The sequence below is a fragment of the Pseudophryne corroboree genome, unplaced genomic scaffold, assembly GCF_028390025.1.
Source record: "Pseudophryne corroboree isolate aPseCor3 unplaced genomic scaffold, aPseCor3.hap2 scaffold_424, whole genome shotgun sequence".
Classification (NCBI taxonomy): domain Eukaryota; kingdom Metazoa; phylum Chordata; class Amphibia; order Anura; family Myobatrachidae; genus Pseudophryne; species Pseudophryne corroboree.
Genome location: NW_026970057.1, coordinates 722 through 25,000, shown reverse-complemented (window position 1 = coordinate 25,000; position 24,279 = coordinate 722). Strand labels below are relative to the sequence as shown.

General features: G+C 55.1%; 1 protein-coding gene across 1 annotated transcript in view; it reads left to right on the top strand.

Moving 5' to 3' along the window:
- Positions 1-11,066, top strand: part of EMX2 (empty spiracles homeobox 2) — a 33,068-nt gene extending 22,002 nt beyond the window's left edge. The window contains exon 3 of the mRNA XM_063953564.1: positions 10,582-11,066. Coding sequence (XP_063809634.1) covers positions 10,582-10,749 — 168 coding nt within the window. The 3' untranslated portion in view covers positions 10,750-11,066. The remainder of the gene's footprint in view (positions 1-10,581) is intronic.
- The last annotated feature ends 13,213 nt before the right edge of the window (positions 11,067-24,279 follow it).

Sequence of the window (24,279 nt, the reverse complement as noted above, 5' to 3'; positions counted from 1 at the left end):
GGTACACTGTGACATCGGGGTATCTCTCAGCAGACACATCGCACAGAGTCCTCCGCAGTATTGTGGGGTGGTCATCGCGTAGTCTGGGGAGCGATCATCCTCCTGCATACACAGATAATATCGTTGTAGTACATGTATGTGGAGGATGAATAATGTCGCTGCTCAGCACTAACGCTGCGCTAACGCTATCTCCCTACTGTAACGACGCGCTAACGCTATCTCCCTACTGTAACAACGCGCTAACGCTATCTCCCTACTGTAACGACGCGCTAACGCTATCTCCCTACTGTAACGACGCGCTAACGCTATCTCCCTACTGTAACGCTGCGCTAACGCTATCTCCCTACTGTAACGCTGCGCTAACGCTATCTCCCTACTGTAACGACGCGCTAACGCTATCTCCCTACTGTAACAACGCGCTAACGCTATCTCCCTACTGTAACGCTGCGCTAACGCTATCTCCCTACTGTAACGCTGCGCTAACGCTATCTCCCTACTGTAACGACGCGCTAACGCTATCTCCCTACTGTAACAACGCGCTAACGCTATCTCCCTACTGTAACGACGCGCTAACGCTATCTCCCTACTGTAACGACGCGCTAACGCTATCTCCCTACTGTAACGCTGCGCTAACGCTATCTCCCTACTGTAACGCTGCGCTAACGCTATCTCCCTACTGTAACGACGCGCTAACGCTATCTCCCTACTGTAACGACGCGCTAACGCTGTCTCCCTACTGTAACGCTGCGCTAACGCTGTCTCCCTACTGTAACGCTGCGCTAACGCTGTCTCCCTACTGTAACGCTGCGCTAACGCTGTCTCCCTACTGTAACGCTGCGCTAACGCTATCTCCCTACTGTAACGACGCGCTAACGCTATCTCCCTACTGTAACGCTGCGCTAACGCTATCTCCCTACTGTAACGCTGTGCTAACGCTGTCTCCCTACTGTAACGCTGCGCTAACGCTGTCTCCCTACTGTAACGCTGCGCTAACGCTATCTCCCTACTGTAACGCTGCGCTAACGCTATCTCCCTACTGTAACGCTGCGCTAACGCTATCTCCCTACTGTAACGACGCGCTAACGCTATCTCCCTACTGTAACGCTGCGCTAACGCTATCTCCCTACTGTAACGCTGTGCTAACGCTGTCACCCTACTGTAACGACGCGCTAACGCTGTCTCCCTACTGTAACGCTGCGCTAACGCTGTCTCCCTACTGTAACGCTGCGCTAACGCTGTCTCCCTACTGTAACGCTGCGCTAACGCTGTCTCCCTACTGTAACGCTGCGCTAACGCTATCTCCCTACTGTAACGCTGCGCTAACGCTGTCTCCCTACTGTAACGCTGCGCTAACGCTGTCTCCCTACTGTAACGCTGCGCTAACGCTATCTCCCTACTGTAACGCTGCGCTAACGCTATCTCCCTACTGTAACGCTGCGCTAACGCTATCTCCCTACTGTAACGCTGCGCTAACGCTGTCTCCCTACTGTAACGCTGCGCTAACGCTGTCTCCCTACTGTAACGCTGTGCTAACGCTGTCTCCCTACTGTAACGCTGCGCTAACGCTGTCTCCCTACTGTAACGCTGCGCTAACGCTATCTCCCTACTGTAACGCTGCGCTAACGCTATCTCCCTACTGTAACGCTGCGCTAACGCTATCTCCATACTGTAACGCTGCGCTAACGCTATCTCCCTACTGTAACGCTGCGCTAACGCTGTCTCCCTACTGTAACGCTGCGCTAACGCTATCTCCCTACTGTAACGCTGCGCTAACGCTGTCTCCCTACTGTAACGCTGCGCTAACGCTATCTCCCTACTGTAACGCTGCGCTAACGCTATCTCCCTACTGTAACGACGCGCTAACGCTATCTCCCTACTGTAACGCTGCGCTAACGCTATCTCCCTACTGTAACGCTGCGCTAACGCTGTCTCCCTACTGTAACGCTGCGCTAACGCTGTCTCCCTACTGTAACGCTGCGCTAATGCTGTCTCCCTACTGTAACGCTGCGCTAACGCTATCTCCCTACTGTAACGCTGCGCTAACGCTATCTCCCTACTGTAACGCTGCGCTAACGCTATCTCCCTACTGTAACGCTGTGCTAATGCTGTCACCCTACTGTAACGCTGCGCTAACGCTGTCTCCCTACTGTAACGCTGCGCTAACGCTGTCTCCCTACTGTAACGCTGCGCTAACGCTATCTCCCTACTGTAACGCTGCGCTAACGCTGTCTCCCTACTGTAACGCTGCGCTAACGCTATCTCCCTACTGTAACGCTGCGCTAACGCTGTCTCCCTACTGTAACGCTGCGCTAACGCTGTCTCCCTACTGTAACGCTGCGCTAACGCTGTCTCCCTACTGTAACGCTGCGCTAACGCTGTCTCCCTACTGTAACGCTGCGCTAACGCTATCTCCCTACTGTAACGCTGCGCTAACGCTATCTCCCTACTGTAACGCTGCGCTAACGCTATCTCCCTACTGTAACGCTGCGCTAACGCTATCTCCCTACTGTAACGCTGCGCTAACGCTGTCTCCCTACTGTAACGCTGCGCTAACGCTATCTCCCTACTGTAACGACGCGCTAACGCTATCTCCCTACTGTAACGCTGCGCTAACGCTATCTCCCTACTGTAACGCTGCGCTAACGCTGTCTCCCTACTGTAACGCTGCGCTAACGCTGTCTCCCTACTGTAACGCTGCGCTAACGCTGTCTCCCTACTGTAACGCTGCGCTAACACTATCTCCCTACTGTAACGCTGCGCTAACGCTATCTCCCTACTGTAACGCTGCGCTAACGCTGTCTCCCTACTGTAACGCTGCGCTAACGCTGTCACCCTACTGTAATGCTGCGCTAACGCTGTCTCCCTACTGTAACGCTGCGCTAACGCTATCTCCCTACTGTAACGCTGCGCTAACGCTATCTCCCTACTGTAACGCTGTGCTAACGCTATCTCCCTACTGTAACGCTGCGCTAACGCTGTCTCCCTACTGTAACGCTGCGCTAACGCTGTCTCCCTACTGTAACGCTGCGCTAACGCTATCTCCCTACTGTAACGCTGCGCTAACGCTGTCTCCCTACTGTAACGCTGCGCTAACGCTGTCTCCCTACTGTAACGCTGCGCTAACGCTGTCTCCCTACTGTAACGCTGCGCTAACGCTATCTCCCTACTGTAACGCTGCGCTAACGCTATCTCCCTACTGTAACGACGCGCTAACGCTATCTCCCTACTGTAACGACGCGCTAACGCTATCTCCCTACTGTAACGCTGCGCTAACGCTGTCTCCCTACTGTAACGACGCGCTAACGCTATCTCCCTACTGTAACGACGCGCTAACGCTATCTCCCTACTGTAACGACGCGCTAACGCTATCTCCCTACTGTAACGCTGCGCTAACGCTATCTCCCTACTGTAACGCTGCGCTAACGCTGTCTCCCTACTGTAACGCTGCGCTAACGCTATCTCCCTACTGTAACGCTGCGCTAACGCTGTCTCCCTACTGTAACGCTGCGCTAACGCTATCTCCCTACTGTAACGCTGCGCTAACGCTGTCTCCCTACTGTAACGACGCGCTAACGCTGTCTCCCTACTGTAACGCTGCGCTAACGCTATCTCCCTACTGTAACGCTGCGCTAACGCTATCTCCCTACTGTAACGCTGCGCTAACGCTATCTCCCTACTGTAACGACGCGCTAACGCTGTCTCCCTACTGTAACGCTGCGCTAACGCTATCTCCCTACTGTAACGCTGCGCTAACGCTATCTCCCTACTGTAACGACGCGCTAACGCTATCTCCCTACTGTAACGACGCGCTAACGCTATCTCCCTACTGTAACGCTGCGCTAACGCTGTCTCCCTACTGTAACGCTGCGCTAACGCTATCTCCCTACTGTAACGCTGCGCTAACGCTATCTCCCTACTGTAACGACGCGCTAACGCTGTCTCCCTACTGTAACGCTGCGCTAACGCTGTCTCCCTACTGTAACGCTGCGCTAACGCTATCTCCCTACTGTAACGACGCGCTAACGCTGTCTCCCTACTGTAACGCTGTGCTAACGCTATCTCCCTACTGTAACGCTGCGCTAACGCTATCTCCCTACTGTAACGACGCGCTAACGCTGTCTCCCTACTGTAACGCTGCGCTAATGCTGTCTCCCTACTGTAACGCTGCGCTAACGCTGTCTCCCTACTGTAACGACGCGCTAACGCTGTCTCCCTACTGTAACGCTGCGCTAACGCTATCTCCCTACTGTAACGCTGCGCTAACGCTATCTCCCTACTGTAACGCTGCGCTAACGCTATCTCCCTACTGTAACGACGCGCTAACGCTATCTCCCTACTGTAACGCTGCGCTAACGCTATCTCCCTACTGTAACGCTGCGCTAACGCTATCTCCCTACTGTAACGCTGCGCTAACGCTGTCTCCCTACTGTAACGCTGCGCTAACGCTATCTCCCTACTGTAACGACGCGCTAACGCTATCTCCCTACTGTAACGCTGCGCTAACGCTGTCTCCCTACTGTAACGCTGCGCTAACGCTATCTCCCTACTGTAACGACGCGCTAACGCTATCTCCCTACTGTAACGCTGCGCTAACGCTGTCTCCCTACTGTAACGCTGCGCTAACGCTATCTCCCTACTGTAACGACGCGCTAACGCTATCTCCCTACTGTAACGCTGCGCTAACGCTGTCTCCCTACTGTAACGCTGCGCTAACGCTGTCTCCCTACTGTAACGCTGCGCTAACGCTATCTCCCTACTGTAACGACGCGCTAACGCTATCTCCCTACTGTAACGCTGCGCTAACGCTATCTCCCTACTGTAACGCTGCGCTAACGCTGTCTCCCTACTGTAACGCTGTGCTAACGCTGTCTCCCTACTGTAACGCTGCGCTAACGCTATCTCCCTACTGTAACGACGCGCTAACGCTATCTCCCTACTGTAACGCTGCGCTAACGCTATCTCCCTACTGTAACGCTGCGCTAACGCTGTCTCCCTACTGTAACGCTGCGCTAACGCTGTCTCCCTACTGTAACGCTGTGCTAACGCTGTCTCCCTACTGTAACGCTGTGCTAACGCTGTCTCCCTACTGTAACGCTGCGCTAACGCTATCTCCCTACTGTAACGCTGCGCTAACGCTATCTCCCTACTGTAACGCTGCGCTAACGCTATCTCCCTACTGTAACGCTGCGCTAACGCTGTCTCCCTACTGTAACGCTGCGCTAACGCTATCTCCCTACTGTAACGCTGCGCTAACGCAATCTCCCTACTGTAACGCTGCGCTAACGCTATCTCCCTACTGTAACGCTGCGCTAACGCTATCTCCCTACTGTAACGCTGCGCTAACGCTATCTCCCTACTGTAACGCTGCGCTAACGCTGTCTCCCTACTGTAACGCTGCGCTAACGCTATCTCCCTACTGTAACGCTGCGCTAACGCTATCTCCCTACTGTAACGCTGCGCTAACGCTGTCTCCCTACTGTAACGACGCGCTAACGCTGTCTCCCTACTGTAACGCTGCGCTAACGCTGTCTCCCTACTGTAACGACGCGCTAACGCTATCTCCCTACTGTAACGACGCGCTAACGCTATCTCCCTACTGTAACGACGCGCTAACGCTGTCTCCCTACTGTAACGACGCGCTAACGCTATCTCCCTACTGTAACGACGCGCTAACGCTATCTCCCTACTGTAACGCTGTGCTAACGCTGTCTCCCTACTGTAACGACGCGCTAACGCTATCTCCCTACTGTAACGCTGCGCTAACGCTGTCTCCCTACTGTAACGACGCGCTAACGCTGTCTCCCTACTGTAACGCTGCGCTAACGCTATCTCCCTACTGTAACGCTGCGCTAACGCTATCTCCCTACTGTAACGCTGCGCTAACGCTGTCTCCCTACTGTAACGCTGCGCTAACGCTATCTCCCTACTGTAACGCTGCGCTAACGCTATCTCCCTACTGTAACGCTGCGCTAACGCTATCTCCCTACTGTAACGCTGCGCTAACGCTGTCTCCCTACTGTAACGCTGCGCTAACGCTGTCTCCCTACTGTAACGCTGCGCTAATGCTGTCTCCCTACTGTAACGCTGCGCTAACGCTGTCTCCCTACTGTAACGCTGCGCTAACGCTGTCTCCCTACTGTAACGCTGCGCTAACGCTGTCTCCCTACTGTAACGCTGCGCTAACGCTGTCTCCCTACTGTAACGCTGCGCTAACGCTATCTCCCTACTGTAACGACGCGCTAACGCTATCTCCCTACTGTAACGACGCGCTAACGCTATCTCCCTACTGTAACGCTGCGCTAACGCTATCTCCCTACTGTAACGACGCGCTAACGCTATCTCCCTACTGTAACGCTGCGCTAACGCTGTCTCCCTACTGTAACGACGCGCTAACGCTATCTCCCTACTGTAACGCTGCGCTAACGCTGTCTCCCTACTGTAACGACGCGCTAACGCTGTCTCCCTACTGTAACGACGCGCTAACGCTGTCTCCCTACTGTAACGCTGTGCTAACGCTGTCTCCCTACTGTAACGACGCGCTAACGCTGTCTCCCTACTGTAACGCTGCGCTAACGCTGTCTCCCTACTGTAACGACGCGCTAACGCTATCTCCCTACTGTAACGCTGCGCTAACGCTGTCTCCCTACTGTAACGACGCGCTAACGCTGTCTCCCTACTGTAACGCTGCGCTAACGCTGTCTCCCTACTGTAACGCTGCGCTAACGCTGTCTCCCTACTGTAACGCTGCGCTAACGCTGTCTCCCTACTGTAACGCTGCGCTAACGCTGTCTCCCTACTGTAACGCTGCGCTAACGCTGTCTCCCTACTGTAACGCTGCGCTAACGCTGTCTCCCTACTGTAACGCTGCGCTAACGCTGTCTCCCTACTGTAACGCTGCGCTAATGCTGTCACCCTACTGTAACGCTGCGCTAACGCTATCTCCCTACTGTAACGCTGCGCTAATGCTGTCACCCTACTGTAACGCTGCGCTAACGCTGTCACCCTACTGTAACGCTGCGCTAACGCTGTCTCCCTACTGTAACGCTGCGCTAACGCTGTCTCCCTACTGTAACGCTGCGCTAACGCTATCTCCCTACTGTAACGCTGCGCTAACGCTATCTCCCTACTGTAACGCTGCGCTAACGCTGTCTCCCTACTGTAACGCTGCGCTAACGCTATCTCCCTACTGTAACGCTGCGCTAACGCTGTCTCCCTACTGTAACGCTGCGCTAACGCTATCTCCCTACTGTAACGCTGCGCTAACGCTGTCTCCCTACTGTAACGCTGCGCTAACGCTATCTCCCTACTGTAACGCTGCGCTAACGCTGTCTCCCTACTGTAACGACGCGCTAACGCTGTCTCCCTACTGTAACGCTGTGCTAATGCTGTCACCCTACTGTAATGCTGCGCTAACGCTATCTCCCTACTGTAACGCTGCGCTAACGCTATCTCCCTACTGTAACGACGCGCTAACGCTGTCTCCCTACTGTAACGCTGCGCTAACGCTGTCTCCCTACTGTAACGCTGTGCTAATGCTGTCACCCTACTGTAACGCTGCGCTAACGCTATCTCCCTACTGTAACGCTGCGCTAATGCTGTCACCCTACTGTAACGCTGCGCTAACGCTGTCTCCCTACTGTAACGCTGTGCTAATGCTGTCACCCTACTGTAACGCTGCGCTAACGCTGTCTCCCTACTGTAACGCTGCGCTGTCTCCCTACTGTAACGACGCGCTAACGCTATCTCCCTACTGTAACGCTGCGCTAATGCTGTCACCCTACTGTAACGCTGCGCTAACGCTATCTCTCTACTGTAACGCTGCGCTGTCTCCCTACTGTAACGACGCGCTAACGCTATCTCCCTACTGTAACGCTGCGCTAACGCTGTCTCCCTACTGTAACGACGCGCTAACGCTATCTCATTACTGTAACGCTGTGCTAACGCTGTCTCCCTACTGTAACGACGCGCTAACGCTATCTCCCTACTGTAACGCTGCGCTAACGCTGTCTCCCTACTGTAACGACGCGCTAACGCTATCTCCCTACTGTAACGCTGCGCAAACGCTGTCTCCCTACTGTAACGACGCGCTAACGCTATCTCCCTACTGTAACGCTGTGCTAACGCTATCTCCCTACTGTAACGACGCGCTAACGCTATCTCCCTACTGTAACGACGCGCTAACGCTGTCTCCCTACTGTAACGACGCGCTAACGCTGTCTCCCTACTGTAACGACGCGCTAACGCTATCTCCCTACTGTAACGCTGCGCTAACGCTGTCTCCCTACTGTAACGACGCTCTAACGCTATCTCCCTACTGTAACGCTGCGCTAACGCTATCTCCCTACTGTAACGACGCGCTAACGCTGTCTCCCTACTGTAACGACGCGCTAACGCTATCTCCATACTGCAACGCTGCGCTAACGCTATCTCCCTACTGTAACGCTGCGCTAACGCTGTCTCCCTACTGTAACGACGCGCTAACGCTGTCTCCCTACTGTAACGACGCGCTAACGCTGTCTCCCTACTGTAACGACGCGCTAACGCTGTCTCCCTACTGTAACGCTGCGCTAACGCTGTCTCCCTACTGTAACGCTGCGCTAACGCTGTCTCCCTACTGTAACGACGCGCTAACGCTGTCTCCCTACTGTAACGACGCGCTAACGCTGTCTCCCTACTGTAACGCTGCGCTAATGCTGTCACCCTACTGTAACGCTGCGCTGTCTCCCTACTGTAACGACGCGCTAACGCTATCTCCCTACTGTAACGCTGCGCTAACGCTATCTCCCTACTGTAACGACGCGCTAACGCTATCTCCCTACTGTAACGCTGCGCTAACGCTGTCTCCCTACTGTAACGACGCGCTAACGCTATCTCCCTACTGTAACGCTGCGCTGTCTCCCTACTGTAACGACGCGCTAACGCTGTCTCCCTACTGTAACGCTGCGCTAACGCTGTCTCCCTACTGTAACGCTGCGCTGTCTCCCTACTGTAACGACGCGCTAACGCTATCTCCCTACTGTAACGCTGCGCTAACGCTATCTCCCTACTGTAACGCTGCGCTAACGCTGTCTCCCTACTGTAACGCTGCGCTGTCTCCCTACTGTAACGACGCGCTAACGCTATCTCCCTACTGTAACGACGCGCTAACGCTGTCTCCCTACTGTAACGACGCGCTAACGCTATCTCCATACTGCAACGCTGCGCTAATGCTGTCACCCTACTGTAACGCTGCGCTAACGCTGTCTCCCTACTGTAACGACGCGCTAACGCTGTCTCCCTACTGTAACGACGCGCTAACGCTGTCTCCCTACTGTAACGACGCGCTAACGCTGTCTCCCTACTGTAACGCTGTGCTAATGCTGTCACCCTACTGTAACGCTGCGCTAACGCTGTCTCCCTACTGTAACGACGCGCTAACGCTGTCTCCCTACTGTAACGACGCGCTAACGCTGTCTCCCTACTGTAACGCTGCGCTAATGCTGTCACCCTACTGTAACGCTGCGCTGTCTCCCTACTGTAATGCTGCGCTAACGCTATCTCCCTACTGTAACGCTGCGCTAACGCTGTCTCCCTACTGTAACGCTGCGCTGTCTCCCTACTGTAACGACGCGCTAACGCTATCTCCCTACTGTAACGCTGCGCTAACGCTATCTCCCTACTGTAACGACGCGCTAACGCTATCTCCCTACTGTAACGCTGCGCTAACGCTGTCTCCCTACTGTAACGACGCGCTAACGCTATCTCCCTACTGTAACGCTGCGCTGTCTCCCTACTGTAACGACGCGCTAACGCTGTCTCCCTACTGTAACGCTGCGCTAACGCTGTCTCCCTACTGTAACGCTGCGCTGTCTCCCTACTGTAACGACGCGCTAACGCTATCTCCCTACTGTAACGCTGCGCTAACGCTATCTCCCTACTGTAACGCTGCGCTAACGCTGTCTCCCTACTGTAACGCTGCGCTGTCTCCCTACTGTAACGACGCGCTAACGCTATCTCCCTACTGTAACGCTGCGCTAATGCTGTCACCCTACTGTAACGCTGCGCTGTCTCCCTACTGTAACGCTGCGCTAATGCTGTCACCCTACTGTAACGCTGCGCTGTCTCCCTACTGTAACGCTGCGCTAACGCTGTCTCCCTACTGTAACGCTGCGCTGTCTCCCTACTGTAACGACGCGCTAACGCTATCTCCCTACTGTAACGCTGCGCTAACGCTGTCTCCCTACTGTAACGACGCGCTAACGCTGTCTCCCTACTGTAACGCTGCGCTGTCTCCCTACTGTAACGCTGCGCTAACGCTGTCTCCCTACTGTAACGCTGCGCTAATGCTGTCACCCTACTGTAACGCTGCGCTGTCTCCCTACTGTAACGACGCGCTAATGCTGTCACCCTACTGTAACGCTGCACTGTCTCCCTACTGTAACGCTGCGCTGTCTCCCTACTGTAACGACGCGCTAACGCTATCTCCCTACTGTAACGCTGCGCTAATGCTGTCACCCTACTGTAACGCTGCGCTGTCTCCCTACTGTAACGCTGCGCTAATGCTGTCTCCCTACTGTAACGCTGCGCTCTTGTGTCCTGCAGGTAAAAGTCTGGTTCCAGAATCGGAGGACGAAGTTCAAGCGGCAGAAGCTGGAGGAGGAGGGCTCGGACTCATCGCAGAAGAAGAAGGGCACCCACCACATTAATCGCTGGAGAATCGCCACCAAGCAGGCCAGCCCCGAGGAGATCGATGTCACATCGGACGATTAGTGGTTCGCACTTTGCTGGAGCACAGACGGGGCCAGGGATGGGGCCGGCCCGGAGGAGGATTTTTGCACTTGCAGCTGTTGGCGGAGCCCCGTGCGGGTGTAGGGCACCCGGTTACCCGTGACTCTGCTGTCTGGAGACACCCAGGGGGGACGCCTCTCCTCCGCCATGATAGGAGCGCTGGACACACGCGGACTCATTGCGCTCCCTATACCGGACTGTACATAAATCGTGCTTGTGGTTCTGACGCCGATATACTTCCAAGAAGTATCACCTTGTCCACATTTTGTCAATAAAGATTTATCCAGACGTTGGCAGTTTGCACCGAGCTGTCGCCTGTGTGTCGCAGCGTGTCGCACGCGTTTCACCTACGGCAGGCTGCCCATATGGAGGGCACTAGGCTGCTCACAGGCTTCCCAGAATAATGGAGGGGGTTAGAGGGTCCCAGGTGCCCACAGTTGTCCTATATGATGGGCCCAGACTTCCTATAGGGGGTATATAGAGGGTCCCACATGCCCACAGGAGGGGTACATAGAGGGGGCAGACTGCTTATAGGGGGTATATGGAGGGTCACTGGCTGCCTATAGTATAGGAGGGGTATATAGAGGGGCAGACTGCATATAGGGGGTATATGGAGGGTCATTGGCTGCCTATAGTATAGGAGGGGTATATAGCGGGGCAGACTTCCTATAGGGGGTATATAGAGGGTCCCACATGCCGACAGAGGGGTACATAGAGGGGGCAGACTGCATATAGGGGGTATATGGAGGGTCACTGGCTGCCTATAGTATAGGAGGGGTATATAGAGGGGCAGACTGCATATAGGGGGTATATGGAGGGTCACTGGCTGCCTATAGTATAGGAGGGGTATATAGAGGGGCAGACTTCCTATAGGGGGTATATAGAGGGTCCCACATGCCCACAGAGGGGTACATAGAGGGGGCAGACTGCATATAGGGGGTATATGGAGGGTCACTGGCTGCCTATAGTATAGGAGGGGTATATAGAGGGGCAGACTGCCTATAGGGGGTATATGGAGGGTCACTGGCTGCCTATAGTATAGGAGGGGTATATAGAGGGGCAGACTGCCTATAGGGGGTATATGGAGGGTCACTGGCTGCCTATAGTATAGGAGGGGTATATAGAGGGGCAGACTTCCTATAGGGGGTATATAGAGGGTCCCACATGCCCACAGAGGGGTACATAGAGGGGGCAGACTGCATATAGGGGGTATATGGAGGGTCACTGGCTGCCTATAGTATAGGAGGGGTATATAGAGGGGCAGACTGCCTATAGGGGGTATATGGAGGGTCACTGGCTGCCTATAGTATAGGAGGGGTATATAGAGGGGCAGACTGCCTATAGGGGGTATATAGAGGGGGCAGACTGCCTATAGGGGGGATATGGGGGGCCCCAGCCGCCCCCAGGAGGGGTATATGGAGGGGGCAGACTGCATATAGGGGGTATATAGAGGGGGCAGACTGCCTATAGGGGGTATATAGAGGGGGCAGACTGCCTATAGGGGGATATGGAGGGCCCCAGCCGCCCCCAGGAGGGGTATATGGAGGGGGCACACTGCCTATAGGGGGTATATGGAGGGTCACTGGCTGCAGATAGTATAGTAGGTGTATGTAGAGAGGGCAGACTGCCTATAGGGGGTATGTAGAGGGTCACAGGTTGCCCATAGTATAGTATGGGTATATAGAGGGGCAGACTGCCTATAGGGGGTATATAGAGGGTCACAGGCTGCCCTTAGTATAGTAGGGGTAAATAGAGGGGCAGACTGCCTATAGGGGGTATATGGAGGGCACCAGCCGCCTCCAAGAGGAGTATATAGAGGGTCCAAGATGCCCACATGAGGGGTATATAGAGGGGCAGACTGCCTATAGGAGGTATCTGGAGGGCCCCAGCCGCCGTCAGGAGGGGTATATGGAGGGTCACTGGCTGCACATAGTATAGTAGGGGTATATAGAGGGGCAGACTGCCTATAGGGGGTATATGGACGGCCCCAGCCGCCGTCAGGAGGGGTATATGGAGGGGGCAGACTGTCTATAGGGGGTATATGGAGGGGCCCAAACGCCCCCAGGAGGGGTATATGGAGAGGGCAGACTGCATATAGGGGGTATATGGAGGGTCACAGGTTGCCCATAGTATAGTAGGGGTATATGGAGGGGGCAGACTGCCTATAGGGGGTATATGGAGGGCTCAAGCCACCCCCAGGAGGGGTATATGGAGGGCAGACTGCCTATAGGGGGTATATGGAGGGCCCCAGCCACCCCCAGGAGGGGTATATAGAGGGGGCAGACTGCCTATAACGGGTATATAGAGGGTCACAGGCTGCCCATAGTATAGTAGGGGTAAATGGAGGGGCAGACTGCCTATAGGGGGTATATAGAGGGTCACAGGCTGCACAGAGTATAGTAGGTGTATATAGAGAGGGCAGACTGCCTATAGGGGGTATATGGAGGGTCAATGGCTGCACATAGTATAGTATGGGTATATGGAGGGGGCAGACTGCCTATAGGGGAGATATGGAGGGCCCCAGCCACCCCCAGTAGGGTGATATGAAGGGGCAGACTGCCTATAGGGGGTATATAGAGGGGGCAGACTGCCTATAGGGGGGATATGGAGGGCCCCAGCCAACCCCAGTAGGGTGATATGAAGGGGGCAGACTAACTATAGGTGGTATATAGAGGGGGCAGACTGCCTATAGGGGGGATATGGAGGGCCCCAGCCGCCCCCAGGAGGGGTATACGGAGGGGGCAGACTGCCTATAGGGGGTATATAGAGGGGGCAGACTGCCTATAGGGTGGATATGGAGGGCCCCAGCCGCCCCCAGGAGGGGTATATGGAGGGGGCAGACTGCCTATAGGGGGTATATGGAGGGTCACTGGCTGCACATAGTATAGTAGGGGTATATAGAGGGGCAGGCTGCCTATAGGGGGTATATAGAGGGTCACAGGCTGCCCATAGTATAGTATGGGTATATAGAGGGAGCAGACTGCCTATAGGGGGTATATGGAGGGTCACAGGCTGCACATAGTATAGTAGGTGTATATAGAGGGGCAGACTGCCTATAGGGGAGATATGGAGGGCCCCAGCCGCCCCCAGGAGGGATATATGGAGGGGCAGACTGCCTATAGGGGGTATATAGAGGGTCACAGGTTGCCCATAGTATAGTAGGGGTATATAGAGGGGCAGGCTGCCTATAGGGGGGATATGGAGGGTCCCTGGCTGCACATAGTATAGTAAGGGTATATAGAGGGGCAGGCTGCCATTAGGGGGTATATGGAGGGTCACAGGCTGCCCATAGTATAGTAGGGGAATATGGAGGGGCAGACTGCCTATAGGGGGTATATGGAGGGTCACAGGCTGCACATAGTATAGTAGGTGTATATAGAGGGGCAGACTGCCTATAGGGGAGATATGGAGGGCCCCAGCCGCCCCCAGGAGAGGTATATGGAGGGGGCAGACTGCCTATAGGGGGTATATAGAGGGGGCAGACTGCCTATAGGGGGGATATGGGGGGCCCCAGCCGCCCCAGGAGGGGTATATGGAGGGGGCAGACTGCCTATAGGGGGTATATAGAGGGGGCAGACTGCCTATAGGGGGTATATAGAGGGGGCAGACTGCCTATAGGGGGGATATGGAGGGCCCCAGCCGCCCCCAGGAGAGGTATATGGAGGGGGCACACTGCCTATAGGGGGTATATGGAGGATCACTGGCTGCACATAGTATAGTCGGGGTATATAGAGGGGCAGGCTGCCTATAGGGAGTATAACGAGGGCAGGCTGCCTATAGGGGTATATGGAGAGGCCCAGTCGCCCCCAGGAGGAGTATATGGAGGGGCAGACTGCCTATATGGGGTATATGGAGGGTCACTGGCTGCACATAGTATAGTAGGGGTATATAGAGGGGCAGGCTGCCTATAGGGAGTATAAGGAGGGCAGGCTGCCTATAGGGGGTATATAGAGGGTCACTGGTTGCCCATAGTATAGTATAGTAGGGGTATATAGAGGGTCAGGCTGCCTATAGGGGGTATATGGAGGGCCCCAGCCGCCCCCAGGAGGGGTATATGGAGGGGGCAGACTGCCTATAGGGGGTATATGGAGGGTCACTGGCTGCACATAGTATAGTAGGGGTATATGGAGGGGGCAGACTGCCTATAGGGGGTATATGGAGGGTCACTGGCTGCACATAGTATAGTAGGGGTATATAGAGGGGCAGGCTGCCTATAGGGGGTATATGGAGGGCCCCAGCCACCCCCAGGAGGGGTATATGGAGGGGGCAGACTGCCTATAGTGGGTATATGGAGGGTCACTAGCTGCACATAGTATAGTAGGGGTATATAGAGGGGGCAGGCTGCCTATAGGGGGTATATATAGGGTCACAGGCTGCCCACAGTATAGTATGGGTATATAGAGGGGGCAGACTGCCTATAGGGGGGATATGGAGGACACCAGCCGCCCCCAGGAGGGATATATGGAGGGGCAGACTGCCTATAGGGGGTATATAGAGGGTCACAGGTTGCCCATAGTACAGTAGGGGTATATAGAGGGGCAGGCTGCCTATAGGGGGGATATGGAGGGTCCCTGGCTGCACATAGTATAGTAAGGGTATATAGAGGGGCAGGCTGCCATTAGGGGGTATATGGAGGGTCACAGGCTGCCCATAGTATAGTAGGGGTATATGGAGGGGCAGACTGCCTATAGGGGGTATATGAAGGGTCACAGGCTGCACATAGTATAGTAGGTGTATATAGAGGGGCAGACTGCCTATAGGGGAGATATGGAGGGCCCCAGCCGCCCCCAGGAGGGGTATATGGAGAGGGCAGACTGCCTATAGGGGGTATATAGAGGGGGCAGACTGCTTATAGGGGGGATATGGGGAGCCCCAGCCGCCCCCAGGAGGGGTATATGGAGGGGGCAGACTGCCTATAGGGGGTATATAGAGGGGGCAGACTGCCTATAGGGGGTATATAGAGGGGGCAGACTGCCTATAGGGGGGATATGGAGGGCCCCAGCCGCCCCCAGGAGGGGTATATGGAGGGGGCAGACTGCCTATAGGGGGCATATGGAGGGTTACTGGCTGCACATAGTATAGTAGGGGTATATAGAGGGGCAGGCTGCCTATAGGGAGTATAAGGAGGGCAGGCTGCCTATAGGGGGTATATGGAGAGGCCCAGTCGCCCCCAGGAGGAGTATATGGAGGGGCAGACTGCATATAGGGGGTATATGGAGGGTCACTGGCTGCACATAGTATAGTAGGGGTATATAGAGGGACAGGCTGCCTATAGGGAGTATAAGGAGGGCAGGCTGCCTATAGGGGGTACATGGAGAGGCCCAGTCGCCCCCAGGAGGAGTATATGGAGGGGCAGACTGCCTATAGGGGGTATATAGAGGGTCACAGGTTGCCCATAGTATAGTAGGGGTATATAGAGGGGCAGGCTGCCTATAGGGGGGATATGGAGGGTAACTGGCTGCACATAGTATAGTAAGGATATATAGAGGGGCAGGCTGCCATTAGGGGGTATATGGAGGGTCACTGGCTGCCCATAGTATAGTAGGGGTATATTGAGGGGCAGACTGCCTATAGGGGAGATATGGAGGGTACCTGGCTGCACATAGTATAGTAAGGGTATATAGAGAGGCAGGCTGCCATTAGGGGGTATATGGAGGGTCACAGGCTGCCCATAGTATAGTAGGGATATATGGAGGGGCAGACTGCCTATAGGGGGTATATAGAGGGTCACAGGTTGCCCATAGTATAGTAGGGGTATATAGAGGGGCAGGCTGCCTATAGGGGGGATATGGAGGGTACCTGGCTGCACATAGTATAGTAAGGGTATATAGAGGGGCAGGCTGCCATTAGGGGGTATATGGAGGGTCACAGGCTGCCCATAGTATAGTAGGGGTATATGGAGGGGCAGACTGCCTATAGGGGGTATATGGAGGGTCACAGGCTGCACATAGTATAGTAGGTGTATATAGAGGGGGCAGACTGCCTATAGGGGAGATATGGAGGGCCCCAGCCGCCCCCAAGAGGGGTATTTGGAGGGGGCAGACTGCCTATAGGGGGTATATAGAGGGGGCAGACTGCCTATAGGGGGGATATGGGGGGCCCCAGCCGCCCCCAGGAGGGGTATATGAAGGGGGCAGACTGCATATAGGGGGTATATAGAGGGGGCAGACTGCCTATAGGGGGTATATAGAGGGGGCAGACTGCTTATAGGGGGATATGGAGGGCCCCAGCCGCCCCCAGGAGGGGTATATGGAGGGGGCACACTGACTATAGGGGGTATATGGAGGGTCACTGGCTGCAGATAGTATAGTAGGTGTATGTAGAGAGGGCAGACTGCCTATAGGGGGTATATAGAGGGTCACAGGTTGCCCATAGTATAGTATGGGTATATAGAGGGGCAGACTGCCTATAGGGGGTATATAGAGGGTCACAGGCTGCCCTTAGTATAGTAGGGGTATATAGAGGGGCAGACTGCCTATAGGGGGTATATGGAGGGCACCAGCCGCCTCCAAGAGGAGTATATAGAGGGTCCCAGATGCCCACATGAGGGGTATATAGAGGGGCAGACTGCCTATAGGAGGTATCTGGAGGGCCCCAGCCGCCGTCAGGAGGGGTATATGGAGGGTCACTGGCTGCACATAGTATAGTAGGGGTATATAGAGGGGCAGACTGCCTATAAAGGGTATATGGACGGCCCCAGCCGCCGTCAGGAGGGGTATATGGAGGGGGCAGACTGCCTATAGGGGGTATATGGAGGGGCCCAACCGCCCCCAGGAGGGGTATATGGAGAGGGCAGACTGCATATAGGGGGTATATGGAGGGTCACAGGTTGCCCATAGTATAGTAGGGGTATATGGAGGGGGCAGACTGCCTATAGGGGGTATATGGAGGGCTCAAGCCACCCCCAGGAGGGGTATATGGAGGGCAGACTGCCTATAGGGGGTATATGGAGGGCCCCAGCCACCCCCAGGAGGGGTATATAGAGGGGGCAGACTGCCTATAACGGGTATATAGAGGGTCACAGGCTGCCCATAGTATAGTAGGGGTAAATGGAGGGTCAGACTGCCTATAGGGGGTATATAGAGGGTCACAGGCTGCACAGAGTATAGTAGGTGTATATAGAGAGGGCAGACTGCCTATAGGGGGTATATGGAGGGTCAATGGCTGCACATAGTATAGTATGGGTATATGGAGGGGGCAGACTGCCTATAGGGGAGATATGGAGGGCCCCAGCCACCCCCAGTAGGGTGATATGAAGGGGCAGACTGCCTATAGGGGGTATATAGAGGGGGCAGACTGCCTATAGGGGGGATATGGAGGGCCCCAGCTACCCCCAGTAGGGTGATATGAAGGGGCAGACTAACTATAGGGGGTATATAGAGGGGGCAGACTGCCTATAGGGGGGATATGGAGGGCCCCAGCCGCCCCCAGGAGGGGTATACGGAGGGGGCAGACTGCCTATAGGGGGTATATAGAGGGGGCAGACTGCCTATAGGGTGGATATGGAGGGCCCCAGCCGCCCCCAGGAGGGGTATATGGAGGGGGCAGACTGCCTATAGGGGGTATATGGAGGGTCACTGGCTGCACATAGTATAGTAGGGGTATATAGAGGGGCAGGCTGCCTATAGGGGGTATATAGAGGGTCACAGGCTGCCCATAGTATAGTATGGGTATATAGAGGGAGCAGACTGCCTATAGGGGGTATATGGAGGGTCACAGGCTGCACATAGTATAGTAGGTGTATATAGAGGGGCAGACTGCCTATAGGGGAGATATGGAGGGCCCCAGCCGCCCCCAGGAGGGATATATGGAGGGGCAGACTGCCTATAGGGGGTATATAGAGGGTCACAGGTTGCCCATAGTATAGTAGGGGTATATAGAGGGGCAGGCTGCCTATAGGGGGGATATGGAGGGTCCCTGGCTGCACATAGTATAGTAAGGGTATATAGAGGGGCAGGCTGCCATTAGGGGGTATATGGAGGGTCACAGGCTGCCCATAGTATAGTAGGGGTATATGGAGGGGCAGACTGCCTATAGGGGGTATATGGAGGGTCACAGGCTGCACATAGTATAGTAGGTGTATATAGAGGGGCAGACTGCCTGTAGGGGAGATATGGAGGGCCCCAGCCGCCCCCAGGAGAGGTATATGGAGGGGGCAGACTGCCTATAGGGGGTTTATAGAGGGGGCAGACTGCCTATAGGGGGGATATGGGGGGCCCCAGCCGCCCCAGGAGGGGTATATGGAGGGGGCAGACTGCCTATAGGGGGTATATAGAGGGGGCAGACTGCCTATAGGGGGTATATAGAGGGGGCAGACTGCCTATAGGGGGGATATGGAGGGCCCCAGCCGCCCCCAGGAGGGGTATATGGAGGGGGCACACTGCCTATAGGGGGTATATGGAGGATCACTGGCTGCACATAGTATAGTCGGGGTATATAGAGGGGCAGGCTGCCTATAGGGAGTATAACGAGGGCAGGCTGCCTATAGGGGGTATATGGAGAGGCCCAGTCGCCCCCAGGAGGAGTATATGGAGGGGCAGAATGCCTATATGGGGTATATGGAGGGTCACTGGCTGCACATAGTATAGTAGGGGTATATAGAGGGGCAGGCTGCCTATAGGGAGTATAAGGAGGGCAGGCTGCCTATAGGGGGTATATAGAGGGTCACTGGTTGCACATAGTATAGTATAGTAGGGGTATATAGAGGGTCAGGCTGCCTATAGGGGGTATATGGAGGGCCCCAGCCGCCCCCAGGAGGGGTATATGGAGGGGGCAGACTGCCAATAGGGGGTATATGGAGGGTCACTGGCTGCACATAGTATAGTAGGGGTATATGGAGGGGGCAGACTGCCTATAGGGGGTATATGGAGGGTCACTGGCTGCACATAGTATAGTAGGGGTATATAGAGGGGCAGGCTGCATATAGGGGGTATATGGAGGGCCCCAGCCACCCCCAGGAGGGGTATATGGAGGGGGCAGACTGCCTATAGGGGGTATATGGAGGGTCACTGGCTGCACATAGTATAGTAGGGGTATATAGAGGGGCAGGCTGCCTATAGGGGGTATATATAGGGTCACAGGCTGCCCACAGTATAGTATGGGTATATAGAGGGGGCAGACTGCCTATAGGGGGGATATGGAGGACACCAGCCGCCCCCAGGAGGGATATATGGAGGGGCAGACTGCCTATAGGGGGTATATAGAGGGTCACAGGTTGCCCATAGTACAGTAGGGGTATATAGAGGGGCAGGCTGCCTATAGGGGGGATATGGAGGGTCCCTGGCTGCACATAGTATAGTAAGGGTATATAGAGGGGCAGGCTGCCATTAGGGGGTATATGGAGGGTCACAGGCTGCCCATAGTATAGTAGGGGTATATGGAGGGGCAGACTGCCTATAGGGGTATATGAAGGGTCACAGGCTGCACATAGTATAATAGGTGTATATAGAGGGGCAGACTGCCTATAGGGGAGATATGGAGGGCCCCAGCCGCCCCCAGGAGGGGTATATGGAGAGGGCAGACTGCCTATAGGGGGTATATAGAGGGGGCAGACTGCCTATAGGGGGGATATGGGGAGCCCCAGCCGCCCCCCAGGAGGGGTATATGGAGGGGGCAGACTGCCTATAGGGGGTATACAGAGGGGGCAGACTGCCTATAGGGGGTATATAGAGGGGGCAGACTGCCTATAGGGGGGATATGGAGGGCCCCAACCGCCCCCAGGAGGGGTATATGGAGGGGGCAGACTGCCTATAGGGGGCATATGGAGGGTTACTGGCTGCACATAGTATAGTAGGGGTATATAGAGGGGCAGGCTGCCTATAGGGAGTATAAGGAGGGCAGGCTGCCTATAGGGGGTATATGGAGAGGCCCAGTCGCCCCCAGGAGGAGTATATGGAGGGGCAGACTGCATATAGGGGGTATATGGAGGGTCACTGGCTGCACATAGTATAGTAGGGGTATATAGAGGGACAGGCTGCCTATAGGGAGTATAAGGAGGGCAGGCTGCCTATAGGGGGTATATGGAGAGGCCCAGTCGCCCCCAGGAGGAGTATATGGAGGGGCAGACTGCCTATAGGGGGTATATAGAGGGTCACAGGTTGCCCATAGTATAGTAGGGGTATATAGAGGGGCAGGCTGCCTATAGGGGGGATATGGAGGGTACCTGGCTGCACATAGTATAGTAAGGGTATATAGAGGGGCAGGCTGCCATTAGGGGGTATATGGAGGGTCACAGGCTGCCCATAGTATAGTAGGGGTATATGGAGGGGCAGACTGCCTATAGGGGGTATATGGAGGGTCACAGGCTGCACATAGTATAGTAGGTGTATATAGAGGGGGCAGACTGCCTATAGGGGAGATATGGAGGGCCCCAGCCGCCCCCAGGAGGGGTATATGGAGGGGGCAGACTGCCTATAGGGGGTATATAGAGGGGGCAGACTGCCTATAGGGGGGATATGGGGGGCCCCAGCCGCCCCCAGGAGGGGTATATGGAGGGGGCAGACTGCCTATAGGGGGTATATAGAGGGTCACTGGTTGCACATAGTATAGTATAGTAGGGGTATATAGAGGGGCAGGCTGCCTATAGGGGGTATATGGAGGGCAGGCTGCCTATAGGGGGTATATAGAGGGTCACTGGTTGCACATAGTATAGTATAGTAGGGGTATATAGAGGGGCAGGCTGCCTATAGGGGGTATATGGAGGGCCCCAGCCGCCCCCAGGAGGGGTATATGGAGGGGGCAGACTGCATATAGGGGGTATATAGAGGGTCACTGGTTGCACATAGTATAGTATAGTAGGGGTATATAGAGGGGCAGGCTGCCTATAGGGGGTATATGGAGGGCCCCAGCCGCCCCCAGGAGGGGTATATGGAGGGGGCAGATGAAAGGCCTCTGATCTTCATACAGAGCAGCAATCATTTTACGCCCATTGATAGAGGAACGTCCGCTCTGTTCCAGCTACAAAGGCTGCGGCCGCTTTTGTGAAAGTGCAAATCAGTATTATGTGAGATTATCCCGGGGCGGGGGGGCGGGGGAGCGGGGTCTGGGGGGGGCGCGTGTGGACGCGCAGAGTCGCAGCGTTATCGCAGGCGCTCAGGCTAGTCGCCTCACATGAAACAGATGCTGCAAATCCCCGCACAGTGCGCCCGTCTGCTGCCTGCGATCGTGATAAGGGGATTACAGGACGTATAACAGGGGGCTCTGCAGCAGCGCAGTGCACTATACATACACCGATGGGGGCTCTGCAGCACCACACAGCACTACACATACACTAATGGGGCTCTGCAGCAGCGCAGTGCACTCTACATACACTGATGGGGGCTCTGCACCAGTGCACAACACTATACATACACTAATAAGGCTCTGCAGCAGCGCAGTGCACTCTACATACACTGATGGGGCTCTGCACCAGTGCACAACACTATACATACACTAATGGGGCTCTGCAGCAGCGCAGTGCACTCTACATACACTGATGGGGCTCTGCAGCAGCGCAGTGCACTATACATACACTGATGGGGCTCTGCAGCAGCGCAGTGCACTATGGATACACTGATGGGGCTCTGCAGCAGCGCACAGCACTATACATACACCGATGGGAGGCTCTGCAGCAGCGCAGTGCACTATAGATACACCGATGGGGGCTCTGCAGCACCACACAGCACTACACATACACTAATGGGGCTCTGCAGCAGCGCAGTGCACTATACATACACCGATGGGGGCTCTGCAGCACCACACAGCACTACACATACACTAATGGGGCTCTGCAGCAGCGCAGTGCACTCTACATACACTGATGGGGGCTCTGCACCAGTGCACAACACTATACATACACTAATGGGGCTCTGCAGCAGCGCAGTGCACTCTACATACACTGATGGGGCTCTGCAGCAGCGCAGTGCACTATACATACACTGATGGGGCTCTGCAGCAGCGCAGTGCACTATGGATACACTGATGGGGCTCTGCAGCAGCGCACAGCACTATACATACACCGATGGGAGGCTCTGCAGCAGCGCAGTGCACTATAGATACACTGATGGGGCTCTGCAGCAGTGCAGTGCACTATAGATACACTGATGGGAGGCTCTGCAGCAGCGCAGTGCACTATACATGCACTGATGGGGCTCTGCAGCAGCGCAGTGCACTATAGACACACTGATGGGGGCTCTGCTATACATACACTGATGGGGGCTCTGCAGCAGCGCAGTGCACTATACATACACTGATGGGGGCCCTGCAGCAGTACAGAGCACTATACATACACTGATGGGGCTCTGCAGCAGTACAGAGCACTGTACATACACTGATGGGAAGCTCTGCAGCAGCGCACAGCACTATACATACACTGATGGGAAGCTCTGCAGCAGCGCACAGCACTACACATACACTGATGAGGGCTCTGCAGCAGTACAGAGCACTGTACATACACTGATGGGAGGCTCTGCAGCAGCGCACAGCACTACATATACACTGATGGGAGGCTCTGCAGCAGCGCACAGCACTATACATACACTGATGGGAGGCTCTGCAGCAGCGCACAGCACTATACATACACTGATGGGAGGCTCTGCAGCAGCGCACAACACTATACATACACTGATGGGAGGCTCTGCAGCGGCGCACAGCACTATACATACACTGATGGGAGGCTCTGCAGCAGTACAGAGCACTGTACATACACTGATGGGAGGCTCTGCAGCAGCTCACAGCACTATACATACACTAATGGGAGGCTCTGCAGCAGTACAGAGCACTGTACATACACTGATGGGAGACTCTGCAGCAGCGCACAGCACTATACATACACTGATGGGAGGCTCTGCAGCAGCGCACAGCACCATACATACACTGATGGGAGGCTCTGCAGCAGCGCACAGCACTATACATACACTGATGGGAGGCTCTGCAGCAGCGCACAGCACTATACATACACTGATGGGAGGCTCTGCAGCGGCGCACAGCACTACACATACACTGATGGGAGGCTCTGCAGCAGTACAGAGCACTGTACATACACTGATGGGAAGCTCTGCAGCAGCACACAGCACTATACATATACTGATGGGAGGTACTGCAGCAGCGCACAGCACTGTACATACACTGATGGGAGGCTCTGCAGCAGCGCACAGCACTATACATACACTGATGGGAGGCTCTGCAGCAGCACACAGCACTAGACATACACTGATGGGAGGCTATGCAGCAGCGCACAGCACTATACATACACTGATGGGAGGCTCTGCAGCAGCGCACAGTACTATACATACACTGATGGGAGGCTCTGCAGCAGCACACAGCACTGTACATACACTGATGAGAGGCTCTGCAGCAGCACACAGCACTACACATACAATTATGGGAGGCTCTGCAGCAGCACACAGAACTATACATACACTGATGGGAGGCTCTGCAGCAGCACACAGCACTGTGCATACACTGATGGGAGGCTCTGCAGCAGCACACAGCACTGTACATACACTGATGGGAGGCTCTGCAGCAGCACACAGC